Source organism: Sciurus vulgaris (genome assembly GCF_902686455.1).
Source record: "Sciurus vulgaris genome assembly, chromosome: 15".
In the NCBI taxonomy this organism is placed as follows: Eukaryota; Metazoa; Chordata; class Mammalia; order Rodentia; family Sciuridae; genus Sciurus; species Sciurus vulgaris.
The window spans coordinates 78,399,488-78,420,158 of NC_136476.1; the positions used below are offsets into that span (position 1 = coordinate 78,399,488).

At 39.0% G+C, this 20,671-nt stretch overlaps 2 protein-coding genes across 2 annotated transcripts; both read left to right on the forward strand.

Annotated features, from left to right (window-relative positions):
- Positions 1 to 5,252: 5,252 nt before the first annotated feature.
- On the forward strand, positions 5,253 to 6,188 carry LOC306645757 (olfactory receptor 1J21-like; the record flags this gene model as incomplete). Its single annotated transcript, XM_079113844.1, has 1 exon — positions 5,253 to 6,188. One exon carries the CDS (start codon positions 5,253 to 5,255, stop codon positions 6,186 to 6,188), a length of 936 nt encoding a protein of 311 aa, XP_078969970.1.
- A 10,919-nt stretch (positions 6,189 to 17,107) lies between these two features.
- LOC306644898 (olfactory receptor 1J21-like) lies at positions 17,108 to 18,046 on the forward strand (the record flags this gene model as incomplete). The annotated part of the gene is made up of 1 exon (XM_079112155.1): positions 17,108 to 18,046. One exon carries the CDS (start codon positions 17,108 to 17,110, stop codon positions 18,044 to 18,046), a length of 939 nt encoding a protein of 312 aa, XP_078968281.1.
- Positions 18,047 to 20,671: the final 2,625 nt, after the last annotated feature.

Genomic DNA, 20,671 nt, shown 5'->3' on the forward strand with positions numbered 1-20,671 from the left:
GATTTTAACACACCTCTCTCACTACTGGATAGATCCTCCAAACAAAAATTGAATAAAGAAACCACAGACCTCAATAACACAATCAACAATTTAGACTTAATGGACATATATAGAATATACCATCCAACAAAGAATGAATACACTTTCTTCTCAGCAGCACATGGATCCTTCTCTAATAGACCATGTCTTATGCCACAAAGCTACTGTTAGCAAATACAAGAAGATAGAGATACTACCTTGTACTCTATCAGATCATAATGGATTGAAATTAGAAATAAATGACAGAATAAAAAACAGAAACTTCTCCAATACCTGGAGATTAAATAATACACTATTATATGATGAATGGATAACAGAAGACATCAGGAGGGAAATAACAAAGTTCTTAGAAGTAAACAAGAACAAAGACACATCATATCAAAATCTCTAAGACACTATGAAAGCAGTACTGCTTTCCAGAGTGGCTGCACTAATTTGCAACCCCACCAGCAATGTATGAGTGTACCTTTCTCCCCACATCCTCGCCAACACCTATTGTTGCTTGTGTTCTTGATAATCGCCATTCTAATTGGGGTGAGATGGAGTCTTAGGGTAGTTTTGATTTGCATTTCTCTTATTACTAGAGATGTTGAACATTTTTTCATATATCTGTTGATTGCTTGTACATCTTCTGTGAAGTGTCTGTTCATTTCCCTAGTCCATTTGTTGATTGGATTATTTGTAATCTTGGTGTAGAGTTTTTTGAGTTCTTTATATATTCTGGAAATTAGTGCTCTATCTGAAGTATGAGTGGCAAAGATTTTTTCCCACTCTGTAGGCTCTCTCTTCACATTACTGATAGTTTCCTTTGCTGAGAGAAAGCTTTTTAGTTTGAATCAATCCCAGTTGTTGATTCTTGCTTTTATTTTTTGTGCTATGGGAGTTTTTCTATTATTTTAATGAATGAGCTCATGCCATCAACTTTCCTTTTAGAACTGCCTTCATAGTGTTCCAGAGATTTTTATATGTTGTGTTGCTGTTCTCATTTACCTCTAAGTAATTATTTTTGTCTCATCCCTGATTTCTTTTGCTATCCATTTGTCATTCTGTAGCATATTATTTAGTCTCCAGGTGTTAGAGTTGCTTCTATTTTTCTTTTTGTTGATTTCTATTTTATTCCATTATGAACTGATGGAATTCAGGGTATTGTCTCTATTTTTTTTTTTTTTGTAGTTACTAAGAGTTGCTTTGTGGCCTAAGATATGGTCTATTTAATAGAAGGATCTGTGTGCTGCTGAGAAGAAAGTTTATTTGATCATTGATGGATGAAATACTCTATGTATGTCTGTTAAGTCTAAATTATTGATTGCATTATTTAGTTTGAGAGTATCTTTGGTTACTTTTTGTTTGGAAGATCTATCTAGTGGTGAGAGAATTTGTGTTAAAGTTGCCCAGTATTATTGTGTTGTGGTCTATTTGATTCTTGAAGTTGTGGAGGGTTTATTTGATGTATGTAGATGCTCCATGATTTGAGGCATAAATATTTATGATTGTTATGTCTTTTATTGTATAATTCCCTCCAGTAGTATGAAATGACTTTCTTTATCCATTCTGATTCACTTTGGCTTGAAGACCACTTAATCTGATATGAGAATAGAAACCCCTGTCTGTTTACGAGATTCATGTGAGTGATATGTTTTTATTTCCCCTCATCCTTTCATCTTCAGTCAGTGGATGTCTTTGCTTATGAGGTGAGTCTTTTTGAGACAGCATATTGTTGGATCTTGTTTTTCAATTTGATCTGCCATTCTATGTCTTTTGATTGATTAATTTAGGCCATTTCTGTTCAAAGTTATTATTGAGATTTCATTTGCATTCCCAGTCATTTTAGTTTATTTCTGGTTTTTAATTTGAATTTGTTGCTCCTTTCATTGACTATTCCTTTAGTGTAGTTCTTCCTTGTGCTAGTTTTCTCTTTTGTTTTTCATTTCATCCTCATGAAATCTTTTGCTGAGAATGTTCTGTAGTGTACATTTCTTTTGAATTATTTTAACTTTTTTATCATGGTTGGTTTTTGTTTCATCTTCAAATCTGAAGTTTAAAATTTGTAGGGTACAGTACTCTTAATTGGCGCCCATTTTCTTTTAGAATTTGGTATATATTATTCCAAGAGGGACATGCTAGCTTTGAGGATTGAGAATTCAGCTTGAGATCTGAATTGGTTTCCCTCTAAATGTATTCTGACATTTTTCTCTGGCAGTCTTTAAAATTCTATCCTTATTCTCCGTGTTAGGCATTTTCATAGCAATGCTCATTGGTGTGGGTCTGTTGTAATGTTTTAATATTTGGGATCCTGTAAGTCTCCTGTATTTGACTTTCCATTTCCTTCTTTAGGATTGGGGATTTTTTTGGTATTTCATTGAAATGATCTGTTTTGAGCGTCAAGTATTAAATTCCAGTTAATTTTTGTTCAATAACCCATCTTGCTGAAAAGCTGTCTGCCTGCTTTCATTGGTTTCATGCCACAGAGCAGCCAGGGAACTGACCTCTTCTTCCATCATCTCCAGAGTCCACAAATTGCTTCATTAGTTGAGAAATCATGGGAAGTCATTGATTTTTTTTTTAATCTCCATGAATGCAGGGAAAGGGGGAGGTGGCAATGAAATTCTGGTTTGAGAAGGAAAGATTGTTAACCCTTGGCTTCTAGGAAACAGACAGGTCAACTGGAGCATTATCATCAAGGAAACAGATGGTCAACCATGACCCATGGTTCTGGGTCCACTCCAGAGGCCTAAATCTGTTACAAGATTGCTTCACTCAAATAGCAGTTCTATGTACAGGTTGATTCCTAACTTGAACTGAGCCAATTACTAGCATAAATATCCATACATCTTCTCCTTTAATAATGAGCACATGGTGTTCATTATCTACCAGGCATAGAAGAAATGGACGTAGAGATATATTGTTATGGTTTGGGTGTGAGGTGTCTCTCAAAAGCTCACATGTGAGAAAATGCAAGAAGATTGAGAAGATAAATTATTGGGTTATGATAGCCTTACCCCAATCAGTGAATTAATTTCCTCATGGGATTACCATAGTTGTAATTGAAGGCAGGTAGGTTATGGTTGAAAGAGGTGGTATTAAGAGTGTATTTTGGGGGCATATATTTTGTATCTGGCAAGTGGAATCTCCCTCTCTGCTTCCTGATCATTATGTGAGCCACTTCCATCCACCACACTCTTTAGCCATGATGTTCAGCCTCACCTTGAGCCTCAAGGAATGGAGCCAACTGTCCATGAACTAAGACCTCTGAAACTGTGAGCCCCCAAATAAACCTTGCCTCCTCCACAATTGTTCTTGTCAGACTTTTTAGTCACAGCAATGAAAAAGCTGACTAAAACATATCTGTAATGGATTTGGAATCGCTGTTGTAAGGGGTTAAATCGAAAGCATACATTGAATGACTATTTTATGGTTTTGTGAGTAATGTGCACCAGCAGAATGCAGACAGCACAGCTTTTGAGCAAGAGAGTGAGATTTAAAGAAACTGTGTTGCATTCCCTGGGTCCAGGAATGATGGTGAGTTATAAGCCCCTGACTTGTGTTCAGACAGTGATGGGATTAGAGTGTTTCTGGTGTTATTGATTTAGCATGTGGTCAGAAGCAGAAACTTGGGTATCACTCTCAATTTCAAGCTTGGTTTATTATGGATTCTGAGGCACATTTTCCCAATGTAAACAGAAGGCAGGCAGCTTTGTGGATCAACCAGTTCCTACTGGTTATCATCATGATTTCTCCAAAGGTGAATTCTCTTATGCCTGCTTCAATAAGTAGCTCTTCCCCTAAGGGAGCCAAAGGCAATGAAGTAATTATATTCTGTTTGTCTCTAATTGACTTGTGGTTAACATGATTGACCCGTAGGTCATCTCCATGGTTTGTTAATTTAGACCTCACTCTGACTTCTTAGGATCTGTGAACAAAAATGTAACCATATATGCATCTTGAATTGTTGTGAACTTGTGAGTCTTCTGCCTATCACAGTGGAACTCTGAGACCTGTATAGTTTGACTACCTCTTTCACCATATTTTGAACCTGCTCGTGAGAAATGGGAGAACCTTCTCATGGCCTAACACTGAAGGTACATGTGCTTATCATGTAAGGAGCCTTGTCAGAGCTGAAGTAGAATTTATATTAAATAATTTGATCTTGTTTGTGTGTATGTTTGCATCTAGCATATGCTACTGAGTCTAGATTTTGCCACACTCACCCTACACTATGAGAAACAGCACCATGAAAAGAAATTCATATTAAACTGAGTATCTTCCTGAATTTTGAGAGGATAGGGAAAAACCATATCTCCGTGTTGAATTATTTTCTCAACTGTAGTCTATATCTAATTTTAAGAGGATATGAGAAAACCATTCCTTCTTTTGTTTATCTTTCTCTGCATTAAGTCTTTTTGGAAATTATTCCAAATTTTGTAGCATATCTCTGTAATTTTAATCATCTCCTCTGCCATAATCCAGGTGTAACAGGTGTTATTTTGTATCTAAACTACTGCCTTAACCTCCTATTCAGATTCCTGCTGAGTCTCTTGCTTGCCAACGTGTGCTCCTCTACCAGTAGACAGGAAGTTACTTAAAACTTTCAGTTACATGTTTACTCAAGCTTTTTCTTGTGTCTACCTCTGCTTTGAGAATAGCATAGAAACTTTCTATCATGTCAGGAAGTCCTCCATGTCCTTCCCATGCTGATCATGCTTTTGAATTTCTCTGTCTCTTCCATACCCTGCACCTGTCCCCACTAAACACCTAATTATAGTGCTCATATTTTGATCTTCATATGGCAGACTTTTATATCCACAATTCCCTTTGAAGAACATGAGAGAAATTGCTTCCTCAAACTGTGGTCTCATGTAATAGGACAGTCTGTCAAAGTTCTGTACATACAAACTCTAATTCCCTGATTTTAGATTTTCATCATAAATCCTGAATTTCTCAAACTGGTTCCTGGTCTCATCTGATGATCATTTAGATGGTATTTCATGGTTTCTCCAAAAGACACTGTGTTGGATCCTAAATGGACAAATAATATTCTTTGTTCGGATGATCAATAGAACATTAGTGTGGCAAAAATTTGGAGTGATTCCACTTAAAATGCACATACTGACTAGTTCAAAACCATGATTTTGTTGTATAATATTCCCAGTGACCTCTCATTCTTACACATTTCCATCTCTTTTTTGTCTCCAGAAATAGATAACAAGAAGAGCATGAGGAAAGATAACCAGAGCAGTGTGTCTGAGTTCCTCCTTCTGGGGCTTCCCATCCAGCCAGAGGAGCAAGGCATGTACTATGCCCTGTTCCTGGCCATGTACCTGACCACGGTGATGGGGAACATGCTCATCATCCTGCTCATAAGGCTGGACTCTCGCCTCCACACCCCCATGTACTTCTTCCTCAGCCACTTGGCCCTCACTGACATCTGCTTCTCCTCAGTCACAGCTCCAAAGATGCTCATGAACATGCTGACGCAGACTCAGTCCATCTCATATGCTGGGTGCATTTCCCAGGCATATTTTTTCTTATTGTTTGGGGCTCTTGACAGCTTCCTTCTGACCTCAATGGCCTATGACAGGTATGTGGCCATCTGTCACCCCCTGCACTATACCACAATGATGAGACAGAGCCTCTATTTTCTGCTAGTGGTGGTGTCCTGGGTCTTGTCCTCTGCCATTGCCCTTGTGCACACTCTCCTCCTAGCCCAGCTCTCTTTCCTTAGTGGCAACACTCTCCACCACTTCTTCTGTGACCTCTCTGCCTTACTTAAGCTGTCCAGCTCAGACACCACCATCAATCAGCTGGTCATTCTCACTGTAGGAGTGGTGGCCATTACCCTGCCATTCATGTGCATTCTGGTTTCTTATGGCCACATTGGGGCCAGTGTCCTGAGAAGACCCTCCATCGAGGGGATCTGCAAAGCCTTGTCCACCTGTGGCTCCCACCTCTCTGTGGTTTCCCTGTACTATGGAGCGATTATTGGACTCTACTTTGTACCCTCATCAGATAGCAGTACAGCCAAGGATGTTGTTGTGTCTGTGCTGTACACTGTGGTCACCCCCATGCTGAATCCCTTCATCTACAGTCTGAGGAATCGGGATATGAAAGGAGCTCTGGGAAACATCCTCAGGAGAGCAGCATTTTCATGATGATGGAAATGACCTTACTATGAGATGTTCTCGATCCCACATGTCTTTCATGTGCTCTCTGAATTGTTGTTTTACATGAATCTTGATGTGGCACTATTTTTTTTTTTTTCTGTCTGCATTGTAGCTTGGATAGTTTTTCTGTTTGATTACTTTGATATTAAGATTTTACTAATGGTTTTTATAAACATGCCTGCATTACTGTCTTTTCCTATATTTTTCACTTTCTTAGGGTGTCACTTTACGTACATACACACACACACACACACACACACAAAAAAAAAAAAAAACACACACATTCTCCATATGCCTCCTTTTAATGATTGGGCCTGATAACAAAATAGATGACTTTCTTAAAGGACCAGGCAATGATCCAAAAAGAATGGTTATGTAGGTCCCAAATGGTACAAAAATATTTACTTGGAATCTTATAATTTCTCAAGATACTTTTCAAACCTCAGGTATATGTCTCCCATTTTGCTGAAAATTGTATTTTCATCTTGACAAAAACATTGAAATGACATGACAATATATGATATGATATGTCATAGAAATACATATAGTTTAAATCTATATGTAGATACATAACATTGCATAGCATGTATGTATACATGTGTGTACATGTATATGTGACATGGATGCATTTTAAAAATGACAATATTAAAAGAAACATTCTTTTGAGCTGCGCATGGTGGCACACACCAGTAATCCCAGCACCTTTGGAGGCTGAGGCGGGACGATTCTGAATTCAAATCCAGCCTCAGCAAAAGTGAGGTGCTAAGAAACTTGGTGAAACACTGTCTCTAAATAAAATACTAAATAAGGCTGGCTCAGTGGTCTAGTACTCCTGAGTTCAATTCGTGGTACCAAAAAAAAAAAAAAAAAAAAAAAGGAAAATTAATTTAACAATGTCTGGGCTTAAAAAGTGGAAAATTAACAATATTACTGAAGTTTCTATAGTCCTTCTCAATTGTTTCTTCTTTCTCTTGGAGACATCCAGCATCTTTGCTATTTTAAATAACCCTTTATTTTTCATTTGAATTATTAAATATTTTAATGCTTTATAGTTATACATAATAGTGGGGTCATTTGACAAGTCCATAAATGCATATGTCACTTCTATTTTGATCTTTCAATATTGACTGTTGAATATTGCATATAAATGAAATGACTATATTTATTCTGCTACATTTTGCTTCTGTTGTCTACTAGTGTCTTTCTGAAATGTACTATGCATTTTTATATTCCTCTGTAACACTACAACACATTTATCTAGTCTATTAGTAGTGTCCATTTTATCATTCAGCATTTTGCTAATACAAACAATGGAGGTAGATATATTTTTGTACGTGCATCGTGTATGTATATACAAGAGGTTCTGTGAACCATGTATTCATAAGAACTATTGCTGGATTGTGGGGTATGCAGGTCCAATTTAACTATCACTGCTAAACTCTTCCATAAGAGTTGCACTAAGAAGCCAGTCTGAGAAGGTTACAGACTATATGATTCCAACTATATGACATCCTCAAAAGTGCAAAAATACAGAGATAATGAAATAATCAGTGGTTGCTAAGGGTTTTGGGTGTGGGAGAGAGAAGGATGGTTAATAGAGCAAAAGGAATTTTTAGGGCAGAAATGTTATTCTGTATGGTGTTGTAACTTTGATACATCAGTATCTATTTTTCAAAACAAATAAAAAACCCAAACACACCCAAAGAAATTACCACTGTACAACACAAATCATAAACTGCAATGTGGATTATGGACTTTCATTAATGATAATGGATCAGTATTTGCTCCACTCTAGCAACTGTATTATAACAATGCAAGCTGTTACTGGGGAAAACATTGGCAGGTGGGTAAAAATTACTAGAAGAAAATTCTTGTCTCAGTGTTTCAGTATACCTACAACCACTCTGGAGAAAGCTATACTAATTTGAATATCTTTTCTCCTTTGCTTCTTAAACAACACTTGGTGATGACAGAGTTTTAAACATTTTGCCAGTGCAGTGAACAGGGAATGACATCCCATTGTGCTTTCGTTCTCTATTTCCTTGATCATTCATGAAATGAAACATCGTAGCACATGTTACTGGCCACAAATGTGATGGAGATGGCTGACTATGCACCCACACTTCCTGTCTGTGAAGTTGGCACCGGGAGGGAGTTGCTACGTTTTCTTCAGATCCAGGTGGTTCTAGGTGACATGTTGTCCCTAGTAGAGGAAAATGTGTGCTTTTTGTCTAGAATTTAAAAAGCATGTGGATCTCCTGGACTCTGGGATGGAAGCAGGCCACTCGTGCTTTCAGAGAGGATTGAGCCTGGCTCCTGAATTACCATGTAGGGAAAAGCCTTCTACCCAGTGGGAGACCCACCCTTGACCATTAGAACAACCATTGTTATCCTGACTGCTATGATGTGAAATGCAAAATCATGTCTTTTTCCTGTTTTTTTTTTCTCTTACTTATGGCATTGTATACAGTCTTCATACAATCTGCAAGTTAATCCTGTCCATTTTTTATTTTGCAAATGTCTCCCATTATTCATAGATTTTCACAATTTACCAATGCCTGAACCTAAGGTGCTTCATGTTTTAAGCACATCCACTTATTCCTATTGGTGCTTATTAATCATACGGAACAAATGATTTCATTGTGTCACAACTGTACACACACATGGTACAGTTTTATAAGACTTGCTCCAAACACCTGCACTTGCTCTCCCCTCCTCTCTCTGAGCCCCTGGCTCTGCCCTAGCCATCTCCCTTTGACTTTCATGACACCCTTTTCCTTTTCTCTCCCCTCTGGCTTCCACACATGAGAGGAAACATTCCATGTTATTGTTGGTCTGTGTCTTTTCTAGTACATGATGCTCTCCTATTCCATCCACTTCCTGAAAGGACTGAATACGTACATTTTCTTTATCCATTAATTTGTTGACGGACACCTAGGCTGGCTCCAAATCCTGGATATTGTGACTTTTTCTATCATAAACACAGGTAACCACGCATCTCTAAAGTAGCCGAATTCAACATTTTGAATAAATAGCAAGGAATGGTATAGCTGAATCATTTGTGGCTGTATTAATTACATTCCCACCATAGTATAAAAGAGCTCCTTTTCCACCTATGTTCTTGCCAGCATTTACTGCTATTCGTACTCTATTTTAGATTTTATTTTTGAAATTGACATATAACAAAATTTACTTTTTTGGTGTGCAATTAGGAGACTGTGAAGTCAGTAAGTATATGGGAATTTTTTTGTTGTTGTTGTTGCGTGATTACTTCATTCCTTTCTATTGCTGAGTCACATTCCATTTTGCGGATATAGCAGTGTTCATTTCCTCATCAGTTGAAGGATATTTCAGATTCCAGTTTTTAGTTATTATGAATAAAGCTTCTATGAACATTCATGTATTGTTTTTTGTGTTAATCTGAGCTTTCATTTTTAGGATAAATTAATAGGAGTTAGAATGTGGGATCATATAGTAAGCATATATTTAACATTGTAAGAAATCCCCAAACTGCTTTCCAGAAGGGTAGAACTACTGTTTCATACTTCCACCAGCAATGTATGAGAGTTTCAGTTACTTTACATCCTTGCCAATCCTATGTTTTGCCAGTGTTTTTTATTTTGGACATTCTAAAAGGTGTTTTATAGTATCTCACATGGCTTTACTTCACATATCCCTAATAGCTAATGTTGAATACCTTTTCAGGTGGTTAACTTTTTATAACCTTTGTAAAAGTTTTCAAATGTTTTTATTAGTGAATTATAGTTATACATAACAGTGGGGTTCATTTTGACAAAATTATACATGCATAGATTATAATTCACTCCACTTTAGTCCCCAGTACCTCCTCTTTCCCTCACCTTCTCCTTCCCCCTCTCTTCTTTGTTAGGGTTTAGATATTAGTTGTCCCCCACAAAAGCTCATGTGGAGACCATGCAAGAAAGTTTAGAGATGAAATGATTGGGTTATGAGTGTCTTAACCTAATAAGTATATCAATCCACTGTTAGGGATTAACTGGGTGGTAATGTAGACAGATAGGGTGTGAGGGACAGAGGTAGGTGTCCAGGAGCCATGCCTCCAGGGTTTATATTTTGCCTGTGGTGAAGGGAGTAGCCTCTCTCTCTCTCTCTGCTTCCTGGCGCAATGTCCTGACCTATTTACTTCCAGCACACTTCTACCATGATGTTCTGCCACACCTTGGGACCAGAGCAAATGAAACTGGCTGTCTATGGACTGAGAGCTCTGAAAAGTGAGATCCAACTAAACTTTTCCTCCTCTAAATTTGGCCTTATCAGGTCTTTTGGTCACGCTGGTGAAACAGATGACTAAAACAAAAATTGGTACCGAGATTTGGGGTCATTTCTGTGACTAACATTACTGCATGCTTCAGAAGATTTTGGAGATTTTTGGAAATTATGGGAGGAATTTGGAAAAGTGTAATGATAAAAGCTGGAAAAGTTTTAGAATGTTATCACTGGACCTTAATGGGCAATTCTTGTGGGAGTTCAGAAGACAAGGATATCAACAGGACTTTGGACAGTAAAGACTAGGCTCATGAAGTTTCCGAGGAGGAAGAAAACTCTACTAGAAATTGGACTAAAAGCATTTGTGTTATGTTCTGGCTAAGAAGTTGTCTCCAGTTTGCCCATGTCCTGAGATTTTCTGTAAGATTGAATTTAAATGTGATGGACTTCTTAATTTGGTGGAAGAAATTTCTAAGCAGTATAGTATTCAAGAAGTGGCACGTAGATTACTGGTAGCAGTTAACTGAGTTTATTTTGATAATCAGGAGCAAAAAGCAAAGCAGAGAGATTTGAAAAATGTGCATTTTGGGCAGAAAACTGCAAGTAAAACTGAGGCTAAGGAAAGTGTGGTTGTTAAGGATATTATAGGCAATAAAGAAACATTAACACTTCACCAAGAATAAAGATAGATTGAAGTGCTTCAGGAATTGGCAAGACCACAACCATCTCAAGCTCCAGCATATAAAAGTACATATTCATTTGAACAGAGACCAGTGGAGTGATCTTCTTGCAAAGGGGGAGCGGCTATAAAGTTGTTTTACACAGATCAGATGCTCAAGCAGTCAGAGGCTTCTGCAGCCTTGGTCCCTAGATGCTTAGTTACTTCTTGAGATGTAGCATATCTTGGTGTCAAGCACACAGTGCTGGTTCTGCAGGATTGTGGGATGATGGAGTTATGGGTTCATGGAGGCTTCCACCAAGATTTCAATGGAAGACCTGGGAATCCAGGCAAAGTGCAGCAGGATTGGAGTACCTGTGTGCAGACCCGAAGATCATGATACATGTAGATGTGGAAAGGAAGCCGAAGCTGCCCTGAGATTAAGAAATGCAATGTGGACCATCCAGCAAGGAAAGCGGCAGGAATTGAGCACAGACACAATGACAGAGAGGCCATGCGGACTGCAACCAGCAGAACTACAGGGGCAGAGCTGCACAAGCGCTTCGGAGAGGACATCATAAGGCCATGTCCCTAGATGTTGGCTGGATATGGAGCTGTAGAACTTGTTTTCCCAGCTGGATTTTGGTCTAGTTTTAGCCCTATTTCTTCTTTCTATGCCCCTAGTTCTTCATTTTGGATTGGAACTTTTTACTCTGTTCTTTTATATATTGGATATATGTAATTTGCTTTTGATTTTTACAGGGGCTCTTGAGTTTCAGAAAAGACTTTGGACTCAGATTTTTGTATAATTTCAGAAGTGTTCAGACTATGGAGACTCTTGGAAATTAAAAGTATTTTACATTGAGAGATGGGAATGAGATTTTGGGGGCTAGGGGCAGAATGTCATGGTTTAGATATAAGATGAATGTTATAGTTTAGATAAAAGATGTTCACAAAACTCATGTGTGAGACAATGCAAGAAAGTTTAAGAAAGTTTAGAGATAATATTATTAGACTATGAACATCTTGATCCAATTCATTATTAATCTGCTTGAATGAATTAACTGTGTGATAAATGTAGGCAGGCAGGTTGTGGCTGAAGGGCATTGGTCATTGGGGTGTGCCTTTGGAGCACATATTTTGTCATTGTGAGGGGAGCAGTCACACAAGTTCTCCACTGACAATGGACTCAAACTTCTACATTTGTAATCCAAAATAAATCCTTCATTCTTTAAACTGTTTTTCTTAGTTATTTTGCCACAGAGATGCTAAAGCTGACTCACACAGAAAATAGGTACCAAGAGTGAGGTTGTTGCTGTAAGTATTCCTGACCATGTGTTTCAGAAGCCTTTGTAACTGGTTTGAGATGAATTTGTACATGTTTGGAGATGCAGGCTAGAGAAGCCCTAGAATGTTGTAAGCATATTATAACGAAAGATTCTGATGTGAGGTTATAAGACTGGAATGCTAACAAGAACATGGACAGTAGAGACTATATTCCTTAGGTTTCAATGGAAACTTAAACTATTGGAAACAGGACTAGTGGTCATCTACATTACCTCTGGTAAAGTGCTTATTTACATTTTGTCCTTGACCTGAGAATTTGTGTGAGGATGAATTTAATTGTCTTGGGAAAATTAATCCAGCAGAGGAAATTTCAAGGCAGTAGAGTTACCAGCAGGTATGGCTGGCAGCATTTAGACAGGTTTACAGCAAGGAGTCAAGGAGGAAGATTCCAAACACTTGCAGTTTGGCCAGGAACAAAGTCAGTATAAAATTGGGGCCGTGGAAGGTACAGTTGCTGAAAAGACTAGCACCATGATGAAGAAGCCAAGTACTTTGCACCTGGAGCATCGAAAAGATGCCTTTAGGGCACCTTGGCAATTGTCAAGACACCACCCACCCCAGATTCAAGGGTTTGGAAGTGAAATCTCCTTTGAAAGACTTTCCTTGATGAGAGGCAGGGTGCCCTACTCCATCACCCCACATAGAAACCCAGATTCATTTCACTGTGATCAGCTGTCCAGACACTAAGAGTCCCTGTAGCCATGTTTCAGGTGGGTCTGGATTCTGCTCAATCTGCTTGCAGGCCTTGGCATCATCAATGTGGCTCTGGTTTTGCAGGTATGAAGAATGCAGGGATAACAAGGTCATGGGGGCTTCCACTGAGGTTTCAAAGGAGGCCTGGGATGCCAGGAAATCTCTGGCAGGTTTGAAATTCCCATGGGCAGTGTTTAGAAGGTGAAGCATGAAGTTGTGATTGTGACACTAAAGCTGCAATGGATGCCCCAGGAAGGAAGAGATGACAGGAATGTGGCACATCTATCCATGAAGGCTGCAGGCAGGCACCATGTCCACAATCTCCTGAATCAGCAGTAGCACCTGGAGCCCACTAAGGCAGAACCAGAGGGTTAGGAGAAGTGGGTGTATGCATGTGAAAATGTCAGAAGATGGGCCAGGCTACACTATGAGGAAATTGCCTAAGACCATTCATTTGGGTGCACAGTTGTCTTAGAAGGCTCTGTGGAGGTGGGTTCGTGACTGGGGGATCTCTACAATGCAGTGCAATGCTGAAGTGATTGCTATATGACCAGTTCAGGGGTAAAGTCAGGTCCAGTTCTAGCTCCAGCATCAGCACCAGAGGTAGAGTCAACTACAGAATTGGTGGGGTCTCTAGTTTCAGCTCTACCACCAGCTCTCTAGCTAGATCTGGATCCAGGATTGAAGATGCAACTGGAGGTAGCACCAGTTTCAAACTAGAGCCATCACAGCCAAGGCTAGCACTAGTTATGGTGGCAGAGATAGCTCCAGTGGAAATTCCAGCTCCAGTGTCAGCAATACAGTCTCCTGTAGAACTGCATGAACACACCATTAATACACAAGATTAGTGGTCACTTCTGGGTGATCTTACTAGGTGTGCCAGGGACCTCTCTGGAGTGATGTTAGAGCTTTATGCCTTGATACAAATTTACCAAATTAATTCACTAGTTCATTAGTATCTGAACCTTGTGTTGCATGTAGCTGTATAGCATGATTTTAAAAATATATCCACATGACTCTTTTGTTCAGAAGGTGGGGTGTTAGAGTGTTTGTGGTGTTCTTTTCATTGGAGGAGAGGCCTGGGCATGTGTGCTAGGCAAGTGGTTTACCACTGAGCTACATCCATAGACCACTTGATATTCTTGATGCCAATGGGGTCCAAATGGGGTCAAAAGCAAGAGACTTTGGTTACCACATCCAACTCCAGCTTGGCTTATTATGGAACCTGAATTGTACTTTCCCCAAGGTCAACTGAGAAGACAAAAACTCTGGTGAATCATCAAGTTCCTAATTGAGGCCTTCTGATTATTATTATTCCTTCAAGGGCAAACTCTCTTATGCCTGCTTCAACAAGTGGTTCTTCACCCAAGGGAGCCAAAGGTGATGAAGTAATTATATCTGGTTTGTCTTTAATTTAGAGCTGAGATGGAGGATTGCCCCCAGGTCTTCTCCATGGCTTATAACACTGAAACTCACCCAGATTTCTCAGGACCTGTGAACCAACTGTATGTATCTACCTTCTTTGATTCTGTATGGACAGCTTTTCTGTCTGTTGCAAAGGAACTTTGAGTGCCTTAGAGACTTCACCCGCTTCACTGTATTTTGTACCTTCTAGAGAGAAACAGAAGAACCTTTGCATGACTTATAGCTGAAGGTATCTCTGCTTATATTCCAATGACCATGACAGAGCAGGGGTTGAATTCGTATTAAGTTGTACGATTGCATGTGTTTTTGTGTTCATGTGCACAAGTGTGTGTGTGTGCACAGCATGTGCTACCAACCTCTAGATTTTACCCCTCATCACATAATCCCTAGATTCTACCCCTCATCACATCATACTATGGCAGACAGCTCCATAGAGAGTAATTTATCTTGAATAAGTATCTATCCAAATTGTGAGGACAGGACAAGAAAATAAAATAAAACAAAACTCCAGGTAGCATCATTTGTCTCACACTGATTCTACATCAAAATTTTGAGAGGAAGGTACAAAAATTAAACCTCCTTTCCTTATTTTTAGCCCCATTTTTTGTTGTTGGGTTTTCTTATGTATTTCTATCATTTTGTCCATCTCTACTGCCCCATCCATTGCAACAAATATACTTTGTAGCTAAATTACTGGAATAGCCTACTATTCAAATTCTTGCTGACATTCTTCACCTTGTTATAATTTGATTTCTACTGAGCAGAAAGGAAGCCTTGTGAAATTATTAGGCACCTCCTTACTTAATCCTTTTTTATGTTTAGTTTACTATTGTTCTATACCTGATAACAGAAAAGGCCTTGCATACTGGGCTTCTTGATAATTCTCCAAATCATAAATTTCCCAGGCTTACCATGGTGTGTTTTCTCTGTTCCATAGATGCCCTAGCCCTGTCCTCTCCAGGCTCTCAATAAAAGTGCCTAATATCATAATCTTCTTACAGTAGGTTCTTCTATTAAGGAATCCTTTTGGTGAACACATAAACAATTGGTTTTCTCATCCATGTCTCTTGTAATTTCACAGGCTATCAAAACAGTGATACCTCCAATTTCATTTCTGAGACTCATCCTACAGATATATTTGCTAGTAAGTAAAATGCACAAGAAAAATTTGGTTTATTACAATATTTTTGGAAATAGCAAAATTTTATAAATGACCTTTATGACCAACAGGCAAATATCATTTTCCTTGTGACAAACTGATTTCACCAACATGGTAATCAGTAACATAGCTGAATGTATAATCCATCTAGGTTACACGATCACATTAGCAGGATTTTAAACATAGGTTCCTGTAGGAGTTTTAAGGATGATTTCAATCAAGTTGGGAGAATTAGTATGTCAATACAAATTTTAGTTTATCCCCCAAAGGAGGGGTGAGTGAGATAGTAAGACATCTTAGCTCTCAAAGAACAATTTCCTTTAGTTTTAACGAGTCTTTACATAGATATGGTTTCTATTTCTTAGTAGCCGAGTTATCATGTTCTGTTTTCCTATTCTTTGTGATTGCTTTCATGGATAGGTCTGGTCTGAAAGAGAGGCAGAGGAATGACAGTATAAGCAACATAGAAGAAATGTTAGAAACCCGACCAATAAATACAGGCTACGAGTCTTTGGCATAAAACCTAGGCTAGGAAATGTAAAAAGGAGAAAATATCATTGGCTTTTGTTAGACAGACAGAGTAATTCTTTCACAGGTACAAGACATGGCTCGGCAGGTTAAGTATTTCCAGTGTTGTGTTGACTTCCATAAAAATGGCCTGCTTTGATTTGAGGGAATATAGGAAGTAGGATTTGAAAGAGAACCTACTATTGCTGCACATTCAATGAAAATTCCCAGAGAAAGGATGGCAGGGCATTGAAAATGTTTACTGGGGAAGTCTCTTCTTAAAGGAATGAGCAACGGGTGCACTGTGAAATCTGTCACTAGATATTTTGTTCTTGGCTGCCATTCATGCTCCTGAGCACCTTGTTTTCACCACCGCAGATGACTCTTCCCCCAGTTCTCCAGATCCCGCTCTCTTGAAAATCCAAAGCAGCCCACTGTGTTCTCTCATCTTGATCAAAGGCATGAAAACAAAAGTGAAAGTGTGTTGCAGAGGTATGGGGAAGGTTATGAGGCCAACGAAACATAGAGATCATCTACTAGTTTTTTTTATTAGTTTGTTACTAACATGGTCTTCCACCTGAATCTCAAATTTTCATCATGACTCCTCAAGCTGAACCTGGCAGGATCTGACAATCATTCAGATGTCTCATGGTTTCTCCAAAGGATGCTCAGTTGTTTTGTAGGGAGACAAATGAAATCTTTTGTCCCGACCATCGCTAGACAATTAGAGTGACCACAAGCTCAAGCTATTCAGGTTCAAATGCACTTACTGACTAGTCCGAAACCAGGATTTTGTTGTAAAATATTCCCAGTGACTTCTCATTCTTTCCCATTTCCATCTATTTGTTGTCTCCAGAAATAGTTAACAAGAGCATGAGGAGGGATAACCAGAGCAGTGAGTCTGAGTTCCTCCTCCTGGGGCTCCCCATCCAGCCAGAGCAGCAAGTCATGTACTACGCCCTGTTCCTGGCCATGTACCTGACCACGCTGCTGGGGAACCTGCTCATCATCCTGCTCATCAGGCTGGACTCTCACCTCCACACCCCCATGTACTTCTTCCTCAGCCACTTGGCCCTCACTGACATCGGCTTCTCCTCAGTCACAGCTCCAAAGATGCTCACAAACATGCTGATGCAGACTCAGTCCATCTCATATGCTGGGTGCATTTCCCAGGAATTTTTTTTTGTATTTTTTGGGGATCTTGACAGCTTCCTTCTGACCTCAATGGCCTATGACAGGTATGTGGCCATCTGTCACCCACTGCATTATCCCAGAATCATGAGTCAGAACCTCTGCTTTCTGTTAGTAATTGTGTCCTGGGTTTTATCCTCTGCCAATGCCCTTGTGCACACCCTCCTCCTAGCCCGCCTCTCTTTCCTTAGAGACAACACTCTGCATCACTTCTTCTGTGACCTCTCTGCCTTAGTCAAACTGTCCAGCTCAGACACCACCATCAACCAGCTGGTCATCCTCACTGTAGGATCAATGGTCATCACTGTGCCATTCATCTGCATTCTGGTCTCTTATTGCCTCATTGGGGCCACCATCCTGAGAAGACCCTCTATCAGGGGGATCTGCAAAGCCTTGTCCACATGTGGCTCCCATCTGTCTGTGGTTTCTCTGTACTATGGAGCAATAATTGGGCTCTACCTTTTCCCCTCATCCAAAACCACTAATGACAAAGATGTCATTGTGTCTGTGCTGTACACTCTGGTCACCCCCATGCTGAATCCCTTCATTTATAGTCTGAGAAATCGGGATATGAAAGGAGCTCTGGGAAACATCTTCAGGAGAGGAGCCTTTTCTATGTGATGGGACTTGTCTTTTTTATAAATTGGGCACAAGACCTCAATTCCATGCATGCTTTCTTTTCTCTCTGAATTGCTGTTTGTGAATCTTGATGTGACACTCTCCTCTCAGCGTTTATTTCATCTTAGATATAGTTTCTGTCTGGTGTTTGTCTTATTGGGCACGAGAATCATGGGGAAGTTCTCAACAAATCAACTTATGCTCTCTTTCTTTTCTCATAGTACCCTTTTCCTGTAGACACTTTAAATCTTTATACATTTGTCATTTTGTGCAGATATAGACATTCAAATCAATTTCTTCCTCTCTCAAGATAACAAAAATATATCTTCTGGTGACTTCATGTTTTCATTTTTGTGTGTAATTTTGTAATAAAAGCCAATTTAGTGTTTTGAGTAACTTTAGTTAGAAACCTAGTTTTAATTTCGTTTTTATCCGTTTTTATTTATTTATTTTATTTTTAGTGCACACATAAAATGTTACATATATACATATATATGGGGTCATGTGACATTTAGTTTTATGTATACAAGTGCATAATATTGAAATAAAGGAAGACATCAGTTTCTTCAAATACATACCTTCTTTCTGTCAAATTGTTCAGAATAGTTTCTTCTAGTTTATTGAAATATATATCATTTTATTATTACCTGTTGTTACTTTGCTGTGCAATAGAATTCAAGAACTTATTTCTCCTATACAACGATAACTGGTATTCATTAACCAACATTTCCCCATCCCTATCTGCCTATTTTCCCAAGCAGTTCCTACTGTCTTACCCATTGTCTAATTCTGTGTTTAGTTGTGTTAGATGATGATAACTTTTTTCTTTCTGAGAGGACCTAGGCACAAATTGGAATGATCTGTCTTCCTGGAAAAGGCCAGGACAACGGTCCAGACAGAAGAGGCCCATGTCCCCAGCAGTGAACAAACGGTGATAGGACATGTCCAGATCCTCGGAAGGTCATCTGGATATGTGATACAACAAGGAGAGACTTTTAAAGGTCCATCTGGGTGGTGATTTGCACAGGTAGTCCATTCTTACAGCTCGAACTTTCTAGGTGTGGACTGGAGAATGGCCAGGCAGGATGCAGGAACTCTCGGAAACCTGAAATGAGTTCAAGCTTGTCTTCATTTCAGTTTAATCCAACTGTATTTTATTTTAAAATATAAAAAGACTCTTCCTTGACCAAGTACATACAAGTACATACATGTAATATCCTGTGTTTCCTTATGAAATGGTAAGGTTTTGTCTTTAGTTTTTGAGAAACTGCCTCTGTTCAAGGCAGTTGAACTTCATTGCTATAAATTGATATGGTGACAGATATTTTTGGATTATTTTTTCCATAAATCTACAGTTTGGTGTGAAGGAGGAAATTCGGATTTAAGAAGGATGTAATAACTAGTCAAGTGCTGCTATGCTACCAATTTTTGGTGGGAGTGGAATTTAAACAATTACATGTGTGCATGACCCAATTCTGAGACCTATAAGTCACTTGAATGTTTTTCAAACACAAGCAACTTTTAATCAGTGTTATTAGAGATTTATTAAAAATATTGAAATTATATATAGACAAAATAATTTATATCAGATACAGTTTAAATAAATGTGTATGTGTGTGATGCTGTCTTTTCCTGTGTATGTGTGTGATGCTGTCTTGTCCTGTGTGGGTGTGTGTGCACGAGGATGCCAGGATTCCTAGAACTTCCTTTTGCAGAGGCCGTCCTTTCTCCAGTGCTGTGTTTTGGCACCTTTGTTGCATCTCAGTTGACTTAGACACATGGGTTTACTTCTGAGGTCTGTCTCCTTGGTGTATGTGTCTGTCTTTATTCCAATACCACGTTGGATGACTTAGTACTGCTCTATAGTATGTCTTGAATTGAGCTATTGTGATGCCTTCAGATTTTTTTTTTTGTCTTCAAGGATGCTTGGGCTATCAGGCTGCTTTGTATTTCCACAGGAATTTTAGTAGTTTTTTTTTTCTGGTTCTGTGAGGAATGCCATTGGTGTTTGCTAGAGACAGCATTGAATCAATGATCACTGTGTAAAGTTGGACATTAACTGTGTCCACTCTTCCTATCCATAAACATGGGAGACCTTTCCAGCTTTGGGTGTTTCTCAGCTTTCTCAGCGTTTTGGAATTGTCACTGTGGAGCTCTTTCACCTCCTTAGTTGAGTTTATTCCTTGGTGTTTTATTACATTGTTTTGTGACTATTGTGAATGGGATCACTTTCATAACATCTTTATCAGTACCTCTGTTGTTGGTGTATGGAAGAGCTGGTGGTTTTCCTATGTCAATGTCATATCCCGCTACGTTACTGAATTTATTTATCAGTTTAAATAGTCTTTTGGTGGAGTCTTCAGGCTTTTCTATGTACAGAATCACATCATCTTCAAACAGGATTGGCATGACTTTCATTTATTTCTCGTTCCTAATTGCTCTGGCAATTAGTAGTGAGCGTGGCAAACGCACTTTTGTTCTTGGAGGAAGTGTTTTCAGTATTTCTCTACTCAGTGTGCGGCTGGCTAAGGTTTGTCGTACACAGGCTTCATTCTGTTGAGGTGTGACCCTTCTGTACCCATCATAATAAGGTCTCTTATCATGAATTGGTGTTGAATCCTATCATGT